Genomic DNA, 22,444 nt, shown 5'->3' with positions numbered 1-22,444 from the left:
TCACTCATCCTGGCCCGCCTCCTCGTCTTTCTTCCCTTCTGTGTTCTCTCCAGCATCTTGCAGATTTTGGCGAGCAAACTCCTCAAAAACCAAATTTTCATCCTGAATACTAGAAGAAAACAGATGATGTGTTAGTCAGTGCTCATTTTCTGAAGCTGAAGATGAAACACTGAATGAAACAGACCACTCATCTTTCTGCAGTAAAGGAACCAATCCAAGCAGAATGTGTTCTCCCAGATGGAATAAGAGCCATGTCATTCCCTGCATGAACAGGGACCATGCCTTTCCCAGCATGAACAAGGACCATGCCATCCCCCAGGATGGAAAAGGGTCCATGCCATTCCCCAGGATGGAACAAAGACCATGCCATTCCCCAGGATGGAGCAGGGACCATGTCATTCCCAGGATGGAAAAGGGACCATGCCAGTCCCAGCATGAACAAGGACCATGTCATTCCCAGGATGGAGCAGGGACCATGCCTGTTTCCTTGGGACTTTTCAGGGTTTTTGTTGTCTTTCTGTTTTTCTTTTGTTTTTGTTACAGAATCACAAAAACATGTTAACCTCACTCTATAGACCAGGCTGGCCTTGAACTTGAAGTGATCCTCCTGCCTCAGCCTCCCACATAACTGGATTAAAAGGTAAGCCATCACTCCTAACTAAGACTGTGCTTAAAAGCTCTTTAACAAACAAAAGCAAGAGGAAAAAAAGAGAGAACCTACAGAATAAAAGACACATCCAGCATATCCATGTGTGCACACATCTTAAGTTCTTACAAGCAAAAGGAAACAGGGATTAGCACAGACATTCCGAGCAGAGTCTGGGGGGGGGGGGAGGAGTCGCAAAACACAGAACAACTCAGAGCAGCATTCAGATGGCTCACCTTTCCTTTGCTGTAGGCCCAGGATGGAGGGAGGGGAGAAATGAAGATCAATTAATTATTTTTAATGAGGATTTGTGTATCCCACGTTAACCTCAAAGTCATCACAGGCTGAGGATGACTTTGAGCTTCCAGCCTCCCAGACATCTTTCAACTGTTTGTTTGTTTGTTTGTTTTTGAGATAGGTTCTCACTAAGTTGCTAGGCTAACTTTGAATTCCCAATGCTCCTGCTCAATCCCTGGTGGCTGAAGTGACAAGCCTGGACCATCATAACCCTATCTCAAAATAACAAAAGAAGGATAAAGCACTTTCCTAGAGCTCCTAGGCCTTAGATTCAACCCTCATCACAATAAATCTTTAAGATAAAATAAAAGTTCCCATTGAAAGAGATACCCTAGAATTTTATTGAGTAAAGGAAACTTGAGCTTGAAGAGGTAGAGCACAAGGACAGCAACCCTGACATCTGGGTTTTGAGCCATCTCTCCAGCCCTAACTCTCTGAAACCTTAAGCACAAAAGATCACTGTTTTATCCTAAAATTACGAGTTGTCTAATGTAGGGTCTGTAATGACAAGGCTGTGAAAATACTCTAAGCAAAGGGAGAATAACTCCCGTTTTTCCAAAGTAAGTCACCTATATTGAAAGTTCCAGAAAATATCCAGGTGATGGTGGCACACACCTTTAGTCCCAGCACTTGGGAGGCAGAGGAGGGAGGATCTCTGTGAGTTTGAGGCCATCCTGATTTACAAAGTAAGTTTCAGGACAGCCAGAGCTACACAGTGAAACCTTGACTCAAAAAACAAAACAAAAAAGAGAGAAAGTTCCAGAAAACTACCCAGCATAACTGTAGCATCAGCAGACTGTATTTTCAATGTTTTTGAAGGGAACCAGGGTATCTGAATCTCACATCATTGGGTGGGGGGAGGTTTAGGCAGCTGGGGATGAGTATTAGAACACTTGCCTAATGTGTGTAAATGTTAAGTTCATCCTGGCTGGGGGGGGTGGAGAAAGAGAAAAAGGAAAGGAAGGGAGGAAGGAAGAGAGGGAGAGAAGGAAGAAAGGGAGGAGGAGAGAGGGAGGGAGAGAGGGAGGGAGGGAGGCAGGGAGGGGAGAAGCCAGGATAAAGGAGTACATTTACAAGACTGCTTGAATCTATGTTTTCCTGGATTGCCATCCTGATTGGTCTCCAAAAAAAAAAATGTTTAAAATAGCATTTTAATGAGACAAACATAAATGAACAAAAATATATGACTAGGCTGTATTTTTCCCCAAAGAGAAGCTTTTGGCAAAGAGTACTGAGGGTTTAAATCTAAGATATTTGGAAAAGATACTTTGAGACATTGTTTTTTAATAGTCTTGCTATTATAAATAATCTAGGCTGTCTTCAAACTTGCCATCCTCCTGCCTCAGCCTCCTGAGCACTGGGATTACAGGCATATACCAGCATGCCTACCTCCATTCAGCTTCTCTTCTCAGAACCTCCCATTTGCATCTTTGCAGGGACGATGGGAGAGTCTCAGTGTGTTCACAGACGTGTGTAACTACTGCTTCATTTAGCATCCACACAAGAGTGTGTGGATGGATTGTCAAATGAATGGAGACAGTCGGAATCAAGGCTGGCCTTTTCTAGTATTTTCTGTACTCTCATCACTATCACTGCTTTCAGAAATATATATCACCTTCTAAATGCCTGTTGGCACATCCAAATGAGAGGCCTTTTGTGTCTACATAAAGCAATGCCTGGGGCTTTTCAGAGGTTTTGTCCCTTATATCATCTCTAAATCTAAATCAAAGTCTGTGGACAGCAGAGCTTCTGCAGTGACATTGTCCCTAATAAAATCCAGGTCATCAACACACAATAGAGAATAGAACTGCTACACCCTCCACACATAGACAGGAGGTAGGATAGACCCAGGACTCAGTAGGGGAGCTAGCTCTCTCTTCCAGGGTGACCTTGTCACCTATGGATGACACCCATACTCAGAGGGATAGTCAAAGAAGACTACAGATACATTAATGTGCAATAAGTCTGCCATGGATAATGGGTAAGAGGCATCCTGGATGATGATGGGAATGACTGACCTGGGTCCTCTGGCTGTGGGTGCATGAGGCGAAATGGCACCTCAGTGGCCACTTCACTGGAAAAAAGGAAGAACACAGGCTGGTGAGTGCACACACAGGCAGACACATACACAGTTACAGATCACATACACACACACACACACACACACAATTACAGATCGCACACACAGTTACATTACCGATCTCTCACACACACACAGTTACATATCACACACACACAGTTACACATCTCACACACACAGTGACATGACAGATCACACACACACACACACACAGAGAGAGAGAGAGAGAGAGAGAGAGAGAGAGAGAGAGAGAGAGAGAGAGAGAGAGAGAGATACAGATCACACAACACAAAATTGGGGCCTCTGCGAGTCTCCAGAAGATTCATTCAGTGAGATTCAAAACAAGACTCCAGGAAGTGGTCAGGCAGGAATTTGAAATGTATTCCCTGGAATGTGGTCCAGGAACTTCACTCAGGCGTGGCTGAGACAGCTAGTGTTTTCAGACCCTCTATCCTGGCTGTCCTGAAGACTGTGGGAAGAGGTGAAGCCTACAGGAAAGTTGGTTATAGGAACTATTCATGGGGCTGGAGAGATGGCTCTGTAGTCAGGAGTACCTGCTTCCCTCCCAGAGGTTCTGGGTTCAGTTCTCAGCACCCACAAGAGTTAGCTCACAATTGCCTGTAATTCCAGCCCCAGGGGATCCAACACCCACTTCTGGACTTCACAAATAAATGTACTCATGTACACATACCTTAAAATCTTTAAACTAAATCTTTAAAAGAGAAAAACTGTTCATTGCAGCAAGACCTATTCATTTGAATACATTTTAAATTTTTATGAAGGTTTGGAGAGATGGCTCAGCAGTTAGAGCATTAACTGTTCTTCCAGAGGATTCCCAGCACCTACAAGGAAGCTCACAACCATCTGTAACTCCAGTTCCATAGAAACTCAACACATCCTTCTGGTCTCTGTGGATACCAGACACAAGTGGTGCACAGACACACTTGCAGGCAAAATACTCATATGCATTAAAAAAAAAAAAGTTACTGTAGTATATGGAAATCAGACTAGAAGTTCAGTGCCCCAGTCCTCCTCACCCCTGGACAGCAGAGGAGGTGGACCCAGTGGCCACCTCTAGAAACCAGTCTATGGCACTGCATCTGTGGGTGTCAGTGTTCACAGCCTCCCCTTAAAGCTCTGACCCGTGGGGAACAGGGACACAGGCTACAAATGGCTGAGGGACATAACGTAGTACTCATCACTGGTGACTCCTATGCTGAAGATCAACATCGGACCGGGAAATGCCTTTCACCAACTTCACAAAGGCACCTGGCACCCCCTTTTTATGCCTACACAAACTGTTCCATCTGTGTGTGTCACATGAGGTGCTTTCGCTGGCCTGTTTACTCACATGACAGGGTCGTGGGACAATTTTAAAGTTCTCGGTCCGCATTATACAATATGGATGGGTGCTATGGAGAAGCATGGCTATCAGACACAAAAGTCTGGACAGCTAGACTACACTTCAGGACATCAGGGAGGTAAAAATTAAGACAGACAATTAACCCAACCTCCGCTGTAGCGCATACATTACTCTTTTATACTTCTCCTCAAGGCTGAAAATAAACTCCTCAGTCCCTCTTAATCATAATATTTAAAAAAGAAAAATCTCTGTGAGGCTGGTACAAGAGTGGGCACACCCATCTCTTGCAAAAGAGAGGGGCAGGGTCCATCACATCTCTAATACTAAAATGCTTTGGGGCACATTAGGATGTATATGAAAAGAAGGGACGGGGTTAGAGTGAAAGAAAGATTAGGAATGGATGTGGAGAGAGGGGATGAGAAAAGAGTGGCATCCCAGGACTCCTGCAGCCTACCCAGCACTGACCCGCTTACGGTGACCCAGATGCAGACTAGGTCTAGATGGCATGTCAAGTCAAACCCAGAGGTGGGTAGTAAATGGCTATTAAGGGCAAGAGATAGCCCAGCTGCAGGCCTGCAACATTCCAACTCTCCACATCACAGAGGTTCTAATCAGTCAATCTGCCCCTAGCCCAGGTGGATAGAAGTAGACGATAAGAGCCGAGACAAAGGACTAAGTCTCAGATAAAACTTGTTGGTTCTTTGTGCATGGTTCCAAAGACAAGTGTCACCATTCACCTTTGCCAAAAGGTAGAGGCAATTCAAGTGTCTTCTGGGAAGTGAAGTTTCCAAGGGGGAAAAGAAGCAGTATCATTATTAAAAACAAACAAACAACTCTGTAAGGCTGAATGATTGGCTAGATATCCTGTGACTGTGGGGAGTAGGAATATTGCAGCTCTAAAGTCGAATTATCATGGTCTACTTTAGCTCTTAGCAGCCATTCATTGCCTATCCTTGTATTTGATCTGGCATCCTGTGACTATCAGATAAAATCCTTTGAGGAATGTACAAACAGACCCTAGCTTCCACCAGGAAAGCACCTGAAGTCTACAGCAGAGATTTCCCATCTCACTACAACCTGCCCAACTTATGTTCCCACCAAAGCATTTTTTATTTTGTTTTGTTTGTTTTTCAAGACAGGGTTTCTCAGTATAGCTTTGGAGTCTGTCCTGGAACTAGCTCTGTAGACCAGGCTGGCCTTGAACTCAGAGATCCACCTGCCTCTGCCTCATGAACACTGGCATTAAAGGCGTGTGCCACCAACTCCCGGCTCCCATCAAAGAATTTTTTTAAAACACCTTGATTCGTTATTTTCTTTGTTATTTTACTACAAAAAACAAAACGAAACAAAAAAAAAAAAAAAACCCTCATAAAACTGTCACCATGTTAGAATATGATATCTGGAGACTCCAATCTGTGTTTCCAGTTCAACATCACTCATACTGAGATCCAGAGTAAAAATTCTCATTCTCTTTGAGGTGTAAGCTATACCTTTACATCAATACCACCAACAAAAAATATAAACAAAATGTGGTATATCTACATAATCGAATATTACCCAGTCATGAAAAGGAATGCACTATAGTAGATGCTACAACACAATTAAGTCTTGAAAATGTTAAAAGAAGCCAGCTGGGCATTTGGTGGCGCTTGCCTTTAATGCCAGCACTCAGGAGGCAGAGGCAGGTGGATGTCAGTCTACAGAGCTAGTTTCAGGACAGGCTCCAAAGGAATACAGAGAAACCCTGTCTCAAAAAAAAAAAAAAAAAAAAAAAAAAAACCAGGGGAAAAAAAAAGAAGCCAACCACAAAGGCCACATATGGAAATTGTTTTTTGTTCATTTGTTTGTTTGTTTGTTTTGAGACAGGGTCTCATGGAGCCCTTGATGGCCTAGAAATCCCTACATAAATGAGGACAACCACGTCTCTGCTTCACCATGCTGAGATTACAGGTATGTACCACCATTCCCAGTTGTGTGCTGTTCTGGGAATTGAACCCTAAGCTTCCTGCATGCTAGGCAAATGCTTTACCAACAGAGCTACATCCCCAGCCCCAGCAGTGGGGAAATCTATACAGATAGAAAGCAACCAGAATTCATCAGGGTCTTCAAGGAAGGAAAAGGAGTGATTGCTTAACAAGCACTAGTTTTCTTTTACAGATGTAAAAAGTGATTAAAATAAAAAAACCTGGGGGGGGGGTAAAAATTTAGGTAGTGGTGATTGATGATTGACACTGTAAATATATTTAATTCTACTGTATATGTTTAAAAATGATTAAAATGGTAAAACTTACCCTATGTGGCTTGTACCCATCCTACATACAAAAATGACAGCTGGATGGAGTATGTTTGTTTTCTGAGGGCTGTGGTGTGTGTGAGTGTGTGTGTGTGTGTGTGTGTGTGTGTGTGTGTGTGTATGTGTTTGCCCTTGCCCGTGTGGTCTCCAGCCTCTTGTCTGAGGCAACACTTCTCACAACACATACAAGTCAGCATGCATCATTTACAGCATCTTTGAGCAGGGCTGCTCAGAAACTAGTTTTTACCAGTTTCTGTTCAGCCCCAGGCTGAACAGCTTACAGGGAGCTGAGTGAAGGAAGACAATGAGGCTTACCTGGATGTGAGCTCTCCAAGAAAGCTGAAGAAAAAACACAAAGCAAACAGTAATTCCCAGAGGTGCTATGACCTCAGGTACCAGGGGTTCAAAAGCAGGACTGACTTCCATCTAGCCTGGTAAGCATGGCTCTCACTCCCTAGCACAGATTCCAGGCTCCCAGGGACTCCCAACTCTCAGATGCTCTGCAACCACTGAGGGTGTCCCCTCTTTCTCCAAAGGATTAGTTAAAAAGTAGATTCATGTAGAATCCAGCATAAGCCACAGAAACAAAAATTCTCAGCCACCCTGTGGGTGGCCAGACACACCTGAGGCCTCAGGAAGAGGACATGGGACTGCAAATGAGACCCTTACTCTAGGTTATATAGTGAGAACCACTCTCAAAAAGGCAGGACATGGCACATGCCTTTAATCCCAGCACTCCAGAGGCAAAGATAGGAGGATCTCTGTGAGTTCAAGGTCAGTCTACAGAGATAGTTCTAAGACAGGCTCTAAAGCTACAGAGAGAAACCTTGTCTGGAAAAAACAAAACAAAACAAAACAAAAAGGGTTGGGGGTATTGTGGTGTGGGCATGCATGACCAGGCTAACAAAGGCCCTTCAGGAATAAGGCCAGCATATTTATTTCACAAAAACAACAACAACAACAAAAAACAGGACACTGTCTCTTATGGCTGAAAGATGGTTAAGAGCACTGGCTATTCATTTTATTTTTGTTTTTGAGACAAAGATGGTCTTTCTCTATATCCCTGAATGGCCTTAGATCAGGCTGTTCTTGAACGTATAAAGATCCACTTGCCTCTGTCTGCCATGTGCTGGGATTGAAGGTGGACACCAAAGTACATTTACACACATGTAGGCAGAGTACCCATACATAGAAAACAAAAATAAAGTCATTAAAAGGAAATACTTCTTTAGCACTCTCAATAGCAGTGCCTTTGTATGAAAAGGTGACTCTTAATCATGAGACTACATGTTAGGGAATGGAAGGAAAGAACCCCTTAGGGACAGAAAAGTCAAAGATATAAACAAACATTTATTTATTTGTAGTCCTTGATGTACCTGAATTCAGAGCAATCTTCCTTCTTCTGTTTCCCAAGTGATGGGACTACAGGTGTACACCAACATGCTATACTTGATTTTTTTTGGTTTTATTTTTGTTTTGTTTTGTTTTTCAAGACAGTCTTATGTACCCCAGGCTGGCCTTAAAATGTCTATGTAGCCAAGGATGCCTTGAACTTCTGAACTTTCTGTCTCTATCTTGCAATGCTGAATTACAGCCATATGAAACCACGTCCAGTTTATTTGGTGGTGTAGAGCAAAGGCAGGGCTTTGTGCCTGTTAGGCAAGCACTCTGCCAGCTGAGCTGCACATCCAGCCCCAATTTATAAAACAAAAACAGGGTCTTACTATGTGTCATAGGCTAGTCATGGTCTTAATCTTATCTCAGCCTCCCAAGGTGGCTCATGCCGCACACTGAACCCAAATAAAGGAAGATTACAGAGTTCATTAGGCAGCTGCAAGTCTTTCTGAAGTTTGAAAATTAAACTGACGTCAGTTTTTCTTTTTTAACTGAGCAAGGCAATTTACTTTTGCAAAAGAGTCTGACTGTTATTCCTGCGCATCGGCTTCTGCTGTGTGTGCCACCCACTTCCGCTCAGCGGTACCGACAGTGCATGTATTTCAGTTTGCTTTTCAGTACACATCGCCTCCAACAACACTGCAGAGACTGACAAATGGAACCACGCCAGACTCTATGTTGGCATCAGCAGGCACCTTTCTCAGGCTGCATTTGCTGTCCACCTGCCAGTCATTCAGGAGAGGAGGAGGCAAAAGAGGGAATACCCAACACTTACCCTGACACCGTGAGCTTCACCTTGATATGGTATGACACCAGGATGCCCATGACAGTCCGGTCGATGCCCTCCTTGATGCTACCCAATCAAAAAAAAAAAAAAAAAAAAAAAGGAGGGGGATTAGGAGAGCAAAGCCAGTGTGGGAACCATCCTTTTCCTGCCAGGGTCACCATTCTGAAGATGTTGTCTTGGAATTAGAGAATTCCGTAAATGGACCACTTGTCTATCCACTTGTGGGGCTGTGAAGTGGGTTTTCTGGATCTTTCCCTATGGTGTTCACCTATGGAACAACATCTGGCCTCTTCAAGGCTCGGCTTCTGGCCTATTTCACTCTCCTCTGCCTTCCCTCTCCCTGCTCTGCCCTGCCCTGCCCACGATTCCAGTTTCAGCAAGCAATCTGTGAGGTTCCATTGCCACATCCTACCCAGCTATGCCCTTGCTAACGCCAAACCTGCCCAGGAGGCCCTTCTTCTCTTTTCCTGTACCCCAATGCCTCCAGATGTAAAGCTTTCCTGGAGACAGCCAGGTAGCACTGGGATCCCCGTCTCCTGTGATCTGCTCAGGAGAAAGGCACAGAGAACACGCTCCTATACCTTGACCACGGGATCATGACTGTTCCAGATTGCATCCAAAAGCTCTGTGTGCCCAGCAGCCAGCATGGCACCTGACACCAAGGGAAATCTCCCTTATGTGGATGGACAAGGAGTGTGGGATATGACCAGAGAGAGTGAAGGGGGACTCCAGGCTCTATGATCATGTATGGAATTCCTACCTTCAATCAAATTCCCCAGTGGGCATTTTGTCACAGTTTATTATCTCCTATGACCCAACATGGAAGACTTAAGTATCCTGTGATGTCTGACAAAGGAATTATGAGATGAAAAATAACCATGAAATCTAGCTAAGCTACTATGAACCACAACAAAATATCAAGGGAGGACCCTGAAGGCAAGAAACAGAAGGAAGAAATTTTGGCAGTCCTGGGATCTGGGGCCAGGCCAGGCAGGGAGAACAGTGTCCAGCCCCAGAGGCCCTGCTGCTGGACCATATGTTCTAGGACCACAACACTCCCCAAAGAGCATCACCATCTGCCGAAAGCCACAGGCACAAGCTGAGACCACACTCTTGCTGGGATTGGCTGGTAAACCTGTGTTTATGGAAGGCCCCATAATGGGGAACAGAACATGCCTTCGACTGCAAGGACCCTCCCTGTCATTTTCCTGAGTGGACTTGTTCAACAATTAACTCATCCAGAGACCCTCCACGAGTTTCTCCTCCTGTTTCTACTGAGGGATACCTGCCTACCGTATAAAAAGGAAGCTTGAGTGCAGCTTCTTCACAAAGGTGTGGAGAGGTGTGAGCTCTTGTAAACCACGCCATGCACTGTACAACTGACTTTGCAGCAGTGTGAGCCTTTGGCATCAGATCATTGCTCCCTTAAATTGATCTGGGGTGTCAGCTTTCTTTCCCCGGAGTTCCATGAACACACTTTAGAATCTAACAGACAGCTGGCAAATTACCCTCAGAAACCCCTTGATTCCCACCTTCATTCGGGCAAATATTCACTGTCCCCACCAATGACCTCACAGAATGTGAGCTACAGGTCCATATGGGTCAGGACACTCCCTTTCTTCTGTCATCACCTCTAGGGGGGTCTAGTGGGGCCAGGAGGGAGACCCCAGCACATCCTATGGGAGAGGAAAAGTGAAAGGTCTCAAGCCTAGATCTCCCATTCCTGCCTCACACCTCCCAGCAGATCAAGCCAAGGGGGCAGCTAGCAGCTAGCTTCACTGTGGACTATTTTTCTCCCCTAAATCTTTGCCCCTAAATCCAGCTAGTGGTTCTCCAAGACAAATCAGGCAAGTCACCCCTTCTTTTATGAAAATCTGGTGCCTACTAGTAGCCAGTAGGTCTTCCAGTCTTTTCGGATGGAAACGAATGAATGAAAATAGCCAAATATGGTAACTCAGTTTACATGTTCAGGGTACCACATGGGCCAGCAATTCTTTCGGATGTAACTGACATTTCTGGGACACTTTTGAGTGTCAGACACCACACTTTATATACACTGTCCAATTGGTCTTCATCACTGGCATGTGAGACTCTACAGACAGGAAAACTGAGGGTCTCAGGAAGCTCAAGGAACTTGGCCATGGCCACCGAGAGGGCAGGCAGTGGCACTGTGGTAGGGTGTAAGGATGATGTGTCCATCTGTGACCCTTGGGGCAGCCCAGTACCGGCCTGCACTGATGGCCCAATCCACACTCTACGGGACTCACATGGTGCTGGAGGCCAGGTTTGTGTCCTCATGCTTGATCCTCCCGTCCAGCGCAAGGCCTCTTCTCTCTCTGTTGTTAGCCAGCAAGGGCACCAGCACTAGTGTCTTGGTCAAAGTGCTGTTTGGCTGCACTTTTTCTCTTGAGGAAGAACCACAGAAAGTTTATGGCTGTCACAGCCACCATCAACACCTCAAGATCCTATCTGCCACGAGCATTTGCACAGTCAAAGTCCCCTTACAAGGTAAAGAGGGTCTCTGTGAACTCAAGACCATCCTGGTCTACATAGTGAGCTCCAGGATATATAGAGATCCTGTCTTTAAAAAAAAAAAAAGAAAGAAAGAAAGAGAGGGGGAGGGAGAAGGAGGGAGGGAGGGAGGGAGAAAGGGAGAGAGAGGGATAGAGAGAGACAGAGAGAGAGAGAGAGACCGAGAGAGAGAGAGAGAGAGAGAGAGAGAGAGAGAGAGAAGAAAAACACAGACAAGACCAACTAGCCTAAAGGTTCAAGACTCCTCTGGAGACTTCCTGAATCCCACAATAGGCAGCAGAATCTTTGGGTCAGTGTCAGCAAAAAAAAAAAAAAAAAAAAAAAAGCTCAGACAGGGTCACTGTAGCACTGTAGCCAAAAACTGTCCATAAAAGGACAGTTGGTGCGTGACTGATGGTGGACCCGTAACAGAGGCAGATTACTCTGCTTTCTTTCAAAGCAGCACACCTCTTTCTTTCCTGGGGCTTCTTCAGGGCCCGAGGGTTTCCCTGTGTAGATAGAAAGGAACCCTGTGCCAAGGGGCAATTCTGGGACTCAGTTGGGGACACATCAATCCTAGGGTCCCAAATCATTATCTGGGCTGGATATTCCTTCTACAATACACATACTACCCACCAGGCTTGTGCTGAGGGCAGAAGGCAGGGTGTGGCCTACAAATGTTGGCTGGAAGCCAGCATCAAGACTACTTCCTAAATGAGTTCCCAGATATCCCATGGGAAGGACTTCCCTGTTTGTTCTCCATGAGGGGTCTAAATAACTCCAGCTTCTCCTGTCTCTGGTGAGTACAGTAAGCCCTTTGCAATGTTTTGCTTGAGCTAGGGGTGGCCATATCCTCCCACCTGGGTCATGGTGAACTCTCTCCAGCTTGATTGTCACAGGAGGGGCCCTCGGAGATAGAATGCCAGCCTTTATTGTTGTAGAATTTGCTGAAGGACTATGCAAGGCCTACAGCTGTGCCCAGGCCATTAGGATCCCAGACTGTATCAGCAGCAGCATCTTTGAAGTCTGGTTTGAGGAAGCCAGCCCACCAGAGTCCCAGGATCTGAGTGTGTCCAGATGAGTGGCTTGGGTGCTACAGCCTTCTGAGTGGCCTCTATTTTGAGACCAGTGTGAGCATTAGTCTTAACCGGATTTTCTTGAGAAGTGCCCAGGAGATTTCAAAAGCACAACTCTGGATGTGTCTAAAGAACATTTCCAGAGAAGATTAACCCAGAGGGGAAGACTGTCCTGAATACAAATAGCACCATCTCATTGGCTGGAAGCCTGGCTGCCATCAAAGAGGGAGAAGGGAGAGAAATCCTGCGAGCTCAGCATCCTCTCTATTGCCTGAGCTATCTGCTCTGCCACGCCCACCCTGCTGTGATAGACCCAAACTGTGAATAGAAACAGGCATTCCCTCTGACAGTGTTTCCTCAGGGATTTACCCCAATAGTGAAAGAGCTAATGTGATCCAGCCCCATTTTTAGACTCCTCCTGCCCTCAGGGAAATTTCAGAATGTTTTTCACTTTCCTGAGGATCACTCTGTCCAAAAAGCACACTAATCTTTGAACGAGAAACAGGAAATAGGCTATATCTCTCAGGACAATGAACCCCAGTTATGGAGCATCTGCTGAGAGGCCAGGCCAAGACTCCCTACCCCTTGAACCAAATGTGGAACAGACCGGCCTGGCATAAGGAAGTCAGCTATAAAGTTCTCCTCTTTTTCTTAACTCTGTACACTATACTTAAATGCAAGGCTGTCTTTGTTTTGAGTAGTAGCATACTACAAAGTTGGATTTTATTTTATGTATGTATGTATTATGTATATACATATGTATTTGGTTTTCTGAAGCAGGGTTTCTCTGTGTAGCCCAGACTGCCCTGGAACTCACTTTGTAAACCAGGTTGTCCTCAAACTCACAGAGATCCACCTGCCTCTGTCTCCTGAGTGCTGGGATTAAAAGTGTGTGCCACCACCAGCTGGCTAAGATTTTAAATACATAATGTGATCTCAGTTTTCCTTTACTATGAAAATAGTTTGTTTTCTTTCCTTACTACCTACCCCTCCCTTCCACCCCAACCTTCCTGTCACCCTGGTAATGATAGAACATGCTAGCTAGACAAAGTGGAAATGCATATCCAAGTTTCTACCCAGCCTGTGTACTAAGAACCTGGCCTCCTAGCACAGAGCAGAACCCCCGGCAGGCCTCATGTAAGCACTAAGAACCTATTGAGGGATTCTGTGTGCCTTTTCAGTCCAATGAAGGAAGAAAGTCATTGGCAAAGAGCTCAGAATGGACCCAGTTTTCAAGTCCAGTTGTCACTGCTACAAGATTTTCAAGCTGATGAGATGATCAAAAGATATCGTCATCAATGGCTGTAGAAGCTCCTACCCACACTTGGACAGGTCTCCCTTTCTGCGATTCTCTTGAGAAGCCCAGACCAATGTTCTTGGGTATTTTCTGTGTTTTCTAAGCTATGCAGCTCTCTTTCTCTTGACCTTCATATATTAAAATGTCTTTTAAAAATATTTATTTGTGTGTGTGTGTGTGTGTGTGTGTGTGTGTGTGTGTGTCTACAGAGGCCAGGGGTATCAGATTTCCTGGAGTTGAAGTTACAGGCATTTGTGAGCCACCTAACGTGGGTAGTGGAAACAAACTGAAATCCTCTATAAGAGCAGTATTTGCTCTTAACTATGGAGACATCTCAATTCCTAAAATATCTCTATTAAACATATATATATATATACATATACACACACATATATATATACATACATACATACATACATACATACATACATACATATATGTGTGTCTTAGCCTAGGGCTGATAGCTCATTTAGTCATCTTCTGGGTATGGACAGAGCACCCAATTCCTATCAACACATTCCAAAGATATACAGAGTCCCTGCTGCTCCCATGGTGATGTTTCTCCTTAATTTTTCCCCTCTGATCCCTTGTTTATGAAGCCTGATCTCTCAGCCTAACAGATGGGCCCCAGGGGCCAAGTAAACACATAGCTTAGAGGATGACTTGCTTTGTAGCCCTTGATGTGAGAAAAGGGGAAGAAAGCACAGGCTGGGGGCCTGGAGGGGCATTCTAGTTCCCTCTTCAGAAGAGGAAGTTGACAAAGTGGGCTGGGCGCCCAGGAAGTGGAAAGGCAACCGCTACTTACTGTGCTTCCTCCGCGGCCACAGGTTTGACGTAATAATCACTTGAGTAGAGAACCACATTGGCTACTTGTTCCACTGCAATGGGAAGACAGGAGTGGGGTCAACAGTGCAGCCCCTCGTGCCTTGCAGGAGACACACAGACCATTTGAACCTAGTTCTGGCCTTCTCCGCCCCCAGCTTAAAGGGTACACATTTTCAAGGTCTGGTTTCAGGCCATCTCTGTACACCAGTGACTTGCTCTGAGTCAATTCCCACCAAAACACCAGGCTCTCAGATTCGGCTCCCAGGAGTCCCCTTCCAGCCTATGATTTGTATTGGGTGTCCTTATCTAAAGACATTGTGTCTTCAGCATCCCAGAAGTCACAATGTACTCACCTACAAACCCAGCCCCTTTCCATTGGTCTCTATCTTACAGAAGGAGTACTGTCTTCCCAGTCCCTAAGCCCAGACCCTGCCAGAAGTAACAGGGGACCCATACATGGTATGATACCGTGGACAGGGAAGATGGCTCTGCAGCCTGACGACTTAGGCTCAAATCTCTATGGGGGAAATTCTTTAGTTCCCCTAAGCCTCAGTTTCCCCACCAGGAAAAAGAGAGTGATGATTGCATAGGATTGGTCTGAAGAGTAAAAGACAGGCTGGCACTGGGGTAATGTCACTAAGTCTGATGTCATGAGTTCAATTACTGGAACCCATAGGATGGAAGGAGAGGAGAGAACTGATTCACACAGGTGGTTCTCTGATTTCCACACATATGATGTGGCACACACACGTACACACACACACACACACACACACACACACACACACACACACACAAATATAAAGCAAAAATGGGCTGGGGAGATAGCCTTGTGCCTTGCAAGCACAAAGATCTGCACTCAGTCTCCAGTAGACACATATCCGAGCACTTGGGAGGCAGACACAGGTGAATGAATCCCTAGGGCTTGCTTACTAGCTGGCCTAGTTTATTTGGTGAGCTCCAGGCCAATAAGAAATCTTGTTCCCCCCAAAAAGTGTACCCAAGGAACCAGACTTGAGATTGTCCTCTGTCTCTTCGTGTGTGTGATGAACACATATAAACCCTAGCACTCAGAAGGCAGAGACAAGAGGGACTCTGCTAGCTTGAGGCTAGCCTAGTCCACATAGCAGTATGGACAAGAAAGGCCCTGCCTCAGAAAACAACAGAGTAACAATGAAGCTGAGGCTGGTGGCTCATGCCTGAAAGACTTGGAAGGGCAAGGCAGGGGATCAGCAGTTCAGGGACAATCTCAGCTGCAACCTGAGCTATATGAGATCCTGTTGCAACAAGAAAAATAAAATCAATTAAAAATTTTTGCTGTTGTTTTGGTTTCTCGAGACAGTGTTTCTCTGTGTAGTCCTGGCTGTCCTGGAACTTGCTCTGTAGACCAAGTTATCCTCAAACTCAGAGATCTGCCTGCCTCTAACTCCCAAGCTACTAGGATTAAGGGTATATGCAAAGCCTACCTGGAAAACTTAAAACATTTTTAGAGATGCTTTTTAATGTCTTAAAATCAAGCTTGAGGATAAAAAGAAAATAAAATTTGTTGGCTTTTCAAGACAGTGTTTCTCTGTGTAGCCCTGGCTGTCCTGGAACTTATTCTGTAGACTAGGTTGGTCTTGAACTCACAAAGATCCACTGCCTCTGAAGCTGAGTGCTGGGATTAAAGGTGTGCACCACCCCCACCTAGCTGAAACAATTTAAAGCACCTATCATGTGCCTAAGTTATAGAAAGCTATTAACATTTTGTTTCAGAAAATGCAACAGTTTCTTTCAAGGCCATTAGTTCTGCTATCAGTAATCAATGAACTCTGAGAAGTATTTTATTTTGAAACAGGTTGTACTGTGCACCAAAGGCAGGCCTAAAGCTCACAATACTGCCTCAGGCTCCCAAGTGCAAGCATTACAAGCATGTACCACCCACACTATGCTGAAATCATTTTGAATGCAAGTATTCTAATGATACATTATGGATTTTGCTGCTGTTTCTGAAAGTTTGCTTCTGTTCTTTTGAAATTGAAATTATTAAGTGACATTATCTCTTACATTTTCACAATTAGAAGGAGCAGTGTACATGTCAAGGCCCTTGTCTGGGGGTCAGAGGACAACTTGTTGGAGTCAGTTCTCTCGTTCCACCATGTGGGTTCTGGATATCAACCCACATGATGAAATGAAACTCATTTCATCAGGCTGGGAAACAAGCACTTTTACCGGTTCATCTCACTAGCCCAAGAAGGCATCCATTATTAAGAGGAGGGCTTTGGGGCGAAGTGATGTGGTCATGGGGCTGGCACACGCATAAACAGGATGAGTAGCCTTGAAAAGGAGGTTTTAGGAACTTATTGGAGGACAAGATCCTCATCAAACCAATCTTCCAGAACCTCGTTCTTGAACTCCCCAGCTTCCAGAACTGCCAGAAATACTGTTTGTTATTATCTGGATAGAGTGGCATATCCCTGCAAATATCAGTACTAGGGAGGCAGGTGCAGGAGGATGACACGTTTGAGGCCCACATCTCAGTGTGTGTGAGCCACCTAATTTATGCTATTTTTTGCAACAGCAGCCTGAATGGACAGATAGATAGACTCTACCACACAGATCAGGGTATTGGCACTACATACAATATGCTGAATAATTCAGTCCTACAGAGACCTAAACCAACATAAAACAAGGCTAAATTAATATTCATATTGGCAATATGAAAAAAAAACCACAGTCTCTAATATGCATGCACACGATCTGAACTTCATCTTTGATGGACAAACAGGGAAAGAGGAACATGTCAGTCCACTTTCTGTTGCTATAGCTGAATATCATAGGCAAGACTACTTATAAAGAATGGAAAACTAACCAGCCCCTGGCTCTGGAACCTGGGAATCCCAAGTGGTGCTGGCATCTGATAAGGGCCTTCCTGTTTGATTCTAATAGCAGGGGACCTCAAATGGTGGGGGCAGGGCAGCTGAGCTAATTTAAGTCTCTTTACTTCTTACAAAGCCACTAATGTCATTACAGGTCCTTCCTCATAACCTCATTTGACCCTAGCTACTTCCCAAAGTCTCACCTGCAAATATCATTAAAGTATGAGTGTAAGGATCAAATTTCAAACACATGAGTTTTCAGTGGGCACATTCAAACTGTGTGTGTGTGTGTGTGTGTGTGTGTGTGTGTGTGTGTGTGTGTTGTGTACACACTGGAGATTAAACCCAGGACCTTGCCTACACCCAGTAAGCATGCTACCAACTAGCAATATCTCTAACTTTTTAAAAAATGGGACTTCATATAATCCAGGCTGGCCTCTGCATGGCCTTGAACTTCTGATCCATCTACAATGCCTATGTTAACATTGAAGTTCCTGTATCCTCTGTCCTGGGTAATCTGGGATGGCTAACATTACCCTCACACTGTAAATCTACCTCATTGTGGCCATCAAAGGTTTTAGTTGGAAGCTGAAGTCTGAATTTACTCTCCCAGGTCAATCCATTGTGGGTTTTGTTTGTTCCAAAAGACCTACACATTTTGTTGTTGCTGTTTTAGACTTTTAATGTTTTGAGATAAAAACTAGGTATGGCAGCCAGACTGGCCTCAAACTCCTAATCCTCCTGCCTGAGTCTCCTGAGTGGCAGGATTGCAGGTGTATGCCACAAGGCTCTAATCCCTGCACTCGGATGGGCTTTGAGTTGAGGAACTAATATACAGGAGCAGTGGAGGCGGGGTGGGGTGATTCCACTGCAGCAAGTAACAGAGTTGATCCTCCCCACTTGGTCATTCTTTGTGGAACCTCTTAGTGCCTCTAGGCCTGGTAAGGTGGGTGAGGAGCCACTGCTGTGGGAACCAACTGGGACTCCAGGGTGACACACCAGGAGCCCTCAAATTAAGCCGAGTGTTTTCAAATCTAGTTCCTTGCTCCATACTCTTGCTGTATTTATCAATAAAAACTACCACTTGTCCAAAAAGGGAAGTGGGACTGGAGAGATGGCGGAGTGGTTAGGAACATTGGCTGTCCTTCCAGAGGACCCAGGTTCAAGTCCCAAAACCTAAATAGCAGCAAACAACCACCTGTTCCAGGGGATCTGATGGCTCTTCTGGCCTCCACAGGCACTGCATGCACATGGTACAGACATACATGCAGGAAAACACCCATACACATTAAATAAATAATTAAACCAACCAACAAATACAAAGAGAAGCTTCTCCCTAGACTTCCCAAGTGAGGCCTGGCTCAGGGGGCTATCTCTGGGGAGGCATGATCATGGGAGGATGGGAAGGCCATCTATAGGAGAGGAGACAAAGTACCAGGACAAAAGGCAGCCTAAGAGACCATGATGGTGAATGCAATGCCTTATTTTGAGGTAGGGGCTCACAGGCATATCTAGATATGTCACTGAGGCTGGCCTTAATGTAGACCAATCTAGACATAACCAAGGACAACCTTGACCTTCTGATCTTCCTGCTTCTACCACCCAAGTGCTGACATTTTAGGTGTATACCACCTGTTTATATGGTGTTAGGATTGAACCTAGGGTTTCCTGCATGCACTACCAAATGAGATATGTCCATCGCCAGAATGTGATGACTTTTTTTCCCCTTGGTTTTTCAAGTCAGGGTTTCTCTGTGGCTTTGGAGCTTGTCCTGGAACTAGCTCTTGTAGACCAGGCTGGTCTCCAACTCAGAGATCTGCCTGCCTCTGCCTCCCAAGTGCTGGGATTAAAGGCATGCGCCACCACAGCTCCGGGAATGTGCTGACTTTTAAGACCCTTCTCTCTTTAAGGTCCCATTGTCAATGATAGCAGCAACAGCAAGCAAACCCAAGGACACAGGTGAGGTGGAGACTTATCAAGTTAGAGTGGCCCCTAGGAAACAGCACGAGGTTGAGAGTTCTAGAAGGTCCTACCTAATACTTTAATCTTCTTCACAGTCTTCTCTGTGTTGTTGGTCACTGTCACAGTCACAGGGATGGGTTCCCCATGGAAATATATCTGAAAAGTGAGAGAGACATCAGAAGGATGGATTGCAGTGGGGTGGAACTGTATCGGAGGGCTCTCTACACCAAGATTTTCTTAATCCCTTTCCAATGAATAGGGCTGAACACCCCCAGTATTAGAGATGCTAAAATGATAGCAACATTTCCTCTAGAGAAGAGTATGGACACCTTCAGCCCCTTCTCTGCAGAAGGCCAAGGAGGCCGAGGGGTGTGATGGTCAGCTTTGTCAACTTGACGCAACCAACCATCACCTGGGAGGACAGTCTTGATGAAGGACTGTCTACATAAGGTGGGTCTGTGGGGGGCGGGAACTGTGCTGATTGTTAGTTGATGTGGGCAGCACCACTCCCCAGGCAGGGGGTCCTGAACTGTATTAAGAGTGGAGAAAGCCAGGTGGTGGTGGCCCACGCCTTTACTCCCAGCACTGAGGAGGCAGAGGCAGGTGGATCACTATGAGTTCCAGGCCAGCCTGGTCTACAGAGAGAGTTCCAGGACAGGCTCCAAAACAATACAGAGAAACCCGGTCTTGAAAAAAAAAGAGTGGAGGAAACAAGTTGAATGTAAGCGAGCCAGTGAGCATGCATGCATTCGTTTGTCTCTGTTCTTCACTGTGGGTGTGATTTAACTAGCTCTTTGAAATTCCTGCCTTGATTCATTGTTTGGGGATGGGATGTGTGAAATGAAAAGAAGACACTAGAAAAGCTGGATCATGGAGCTTTACCCAGCCACACCTTATGTTATCCAGCTCTGGGTGGGCACACACACACAAACACACGTGTATATATAATACATGTGGCACTGGCTAACCTGTATATCACTGACTCTGGATCACAAGAGCCTTGGCCAGCAGCTCTTACCTTCTACTGCCACGACTCTCCTCACGGATGGCATCACTCTTGACATGGCTACCCTGTGAGTTTTCTATGAAATCTCAATTTCCCAAGGAAGTGAGCAATATTAAGTAGTACAGTGAGCAACACAGCCTGAGAGACAGGAGTGGAAAATGGCCAAGGTGGATGGGAGGAGAAGTATGCTTACAGCCCCCAGTCTATTGGGCTAGCCGACAAGTGCAATGGTAAGCCATGGTGGCTCATGGTGACTAGCTCCAAAGTAATGGAAGTAAGCTGGCAAATTGCAAACATCCATGTTTCCACAATGGCAGAAACAAGGTGACTTGGGATGTGTCCACACAGTGAGGCTTTAGTCTAGACCCCAGAGCTGAATGGCCATGGGGATGTGGATTACCTCTTTGCTGAGGGAGACTGAGAGGTTCAGAGGCTTGTCAGACATGAAGAACTGCCAGGATGCCTCAGCACAGGGCTGGGGGCCCATCTCAGGAGGGGCATGCTGCACTTTCCGGATCAGCAACCGCACAGAGCTCCTGAGGAGAAAACGTCCAGGGTTCCTGGTTGGTACCCCACCCCCACCCATCTGCAAACTGACCCTCCACGGGCCCGTGGGAGAATGGGTGTGTGTGTGCTGCACTAATCTCTCTTCCATGATCCCAGGAACTGAACGCTGAACCAGCAGTGCCCTCAAGGATCCCCTTCATCCTGTCAGACTCCACTTAGCCTCCTCTCGGGAGAGCCTGCATGGTTTCAGATGCCTTCTGTGGCCAGACTATAGAGCGCTGTGCGACTGTGACACACTGTCGCTGTCATAAGCATGAAAAGCACAGAGCTCGGGAGAGTGCTTGCTAGTCTGTACAGTGTGATGGGTCAGATGCGCAGTGAAACACCAGCACTGGGAGATGTGGATGCTGAGTATGAGCACAATGTGGGACGGGATGGGCTGGATGGAGCCTCAGGAGTGAAAGTGAGTTATCAAATCAAAAGGAGACACAGAGTTAAGAGGGAGAGGGGAGAAAAGAAAAGAAAGTGGAGATGTGTGTCATCGTATTTCACTGCATATATGTATGAAGTTCTCAAAAATAATTTAAAGGAAAATGGAGCACCTGGTTGGTAGGAGGAATGTTTATTGGTGACAGAGATTCTGTTTGGGATGACACAAAGGCTTTGATTTGGATTCTGATGATGGCAAAACATTGTGAATATACTTCGTGTTGTGGAGTTACGCGTTTAAAAGTGCTTAGAATCATAGGCTTCTTAGTGCATGCACTGTATCCTAAGTTTAAGGAGTGTTTTAAGAAAGAAAAAGATAGACATGGTATCTTAGGAGCTGAGGCATAACGACCACCCTCATAAGTTCTAGGCCATTCTTAGCTACAGAGTGATACCATTTTACAAGAAAAGAAAAATTAAAAAGAGAAAATAAAAGGGAGAAAATGAAAGAAATGACCTGGGAGGTTTGGGGGCCTGGGTCCCTGAGCCCACTGTCATTACCTTTTATCCCCCCACCCCATATGATTTAATTATTGCCCCCAACCATTTTGTGTAGCTTTGAAGATCAGCCTGGCTTCAAACTCACAGATACACTGGCCTCTGCCTCCCAAGTGCTGGAATTAAAGGCACATGCTACCACTACCTGGCTAGAGTGGGGCTGTTTCTTGTCCCTACTTGTAAACCACCAGACCCTTCCCAGTCCCACGCGAGAACGCTTACTTCTTGGGGATCTTGTCCTCTTCACCATCTGTGATGTCTGTGGCAAATGCTTTGACCTCAAAGTCGACCCCACAGCTCTGTGTGAGACAAGAGACAGGTCAGTGGTTAGCACTTCCCTTCTGTTGCTAGGACAGAAGGCCACACCTGCAAGCAGATCTATGGCCCTAGCTTTTCCCTTAGCTGTGCTGTTCACCTTAGCTTGGGGTTAATCCATGAAGACTAGTAGAGATGTGTGCTGCAAATTCAACATTGGCATCAGCATGATGGGTGCCCTAGTTAAGGTTACTACTCCTGTGATAAAGCACCATGACCAAAAAAAGCAGGTTGGGAAG

General features: G+C 45.6%; 1 protein-coding gene across 1 annotated transcript in view; it reads right to left on the bottom strand.

Annotated features, from left to right (window-relative positions):
* Sag (S-antigen visual arrestin) overlaps positions 1-22,444 on the bottom strand; it is a 37,769-nt gene continuing 15,325 nt past the window's right edge. Inside the window, exons 6-15 of the mRNA XM_051190655.1 lie at positions 22,113-22,189; positions 20,797-20,932; positions 19,462-19,546; positions 14,551-14,623; positions 11,129-11,266; positions 8,850-8,927; positions 6,995-7,018; positions 2,962-3,017; positions 883-892; positions 1-109 (exon numbers count right to left, since the gene is read on the bottom strand). Of these exons, the coding sequence (XP_051046612.1) occupies positions 1-109; positions 883-892; positions 2,962-3,017; positions 6,995-7,018; positions 8,850-8,927; positions 11,129-11,266; positions 14,551-14,623; positions 19,462-19,546; positions 20,797-20,932; positions 22,113-22,189 (786 nt within the window). The remainder of the gene's footprint in view (positions 110-882; positions 893-2,961; positions 3,018-6,994; positions 7,019-8,849; positions 8,928-11,128; positions 11,267-14,550; positions 14,624-19,461; positions 19,547-20,796; positions 20,933-22,112; positions 22,190-22,444) is intronic.

This window comes from Phodopus roborovskii, unplaced genomic scaffold, assembly GCF_943737965.1.
Source record: "Phodopus roborovskii unplaced genomic scaffold, PHOROB, whole genome shotgun sequence".
NCBI classification, from domain to species: Eukaryota; Metazoa; Chordata; class Mammalia; order Rodentia; family Cricetidae; genus Phodopus; species Phodopus roborovskii.
Note: the sequence above shows the minus strand (reverse complement) of the source record. Positions and strands in the feature narration are given on the sequence as shown.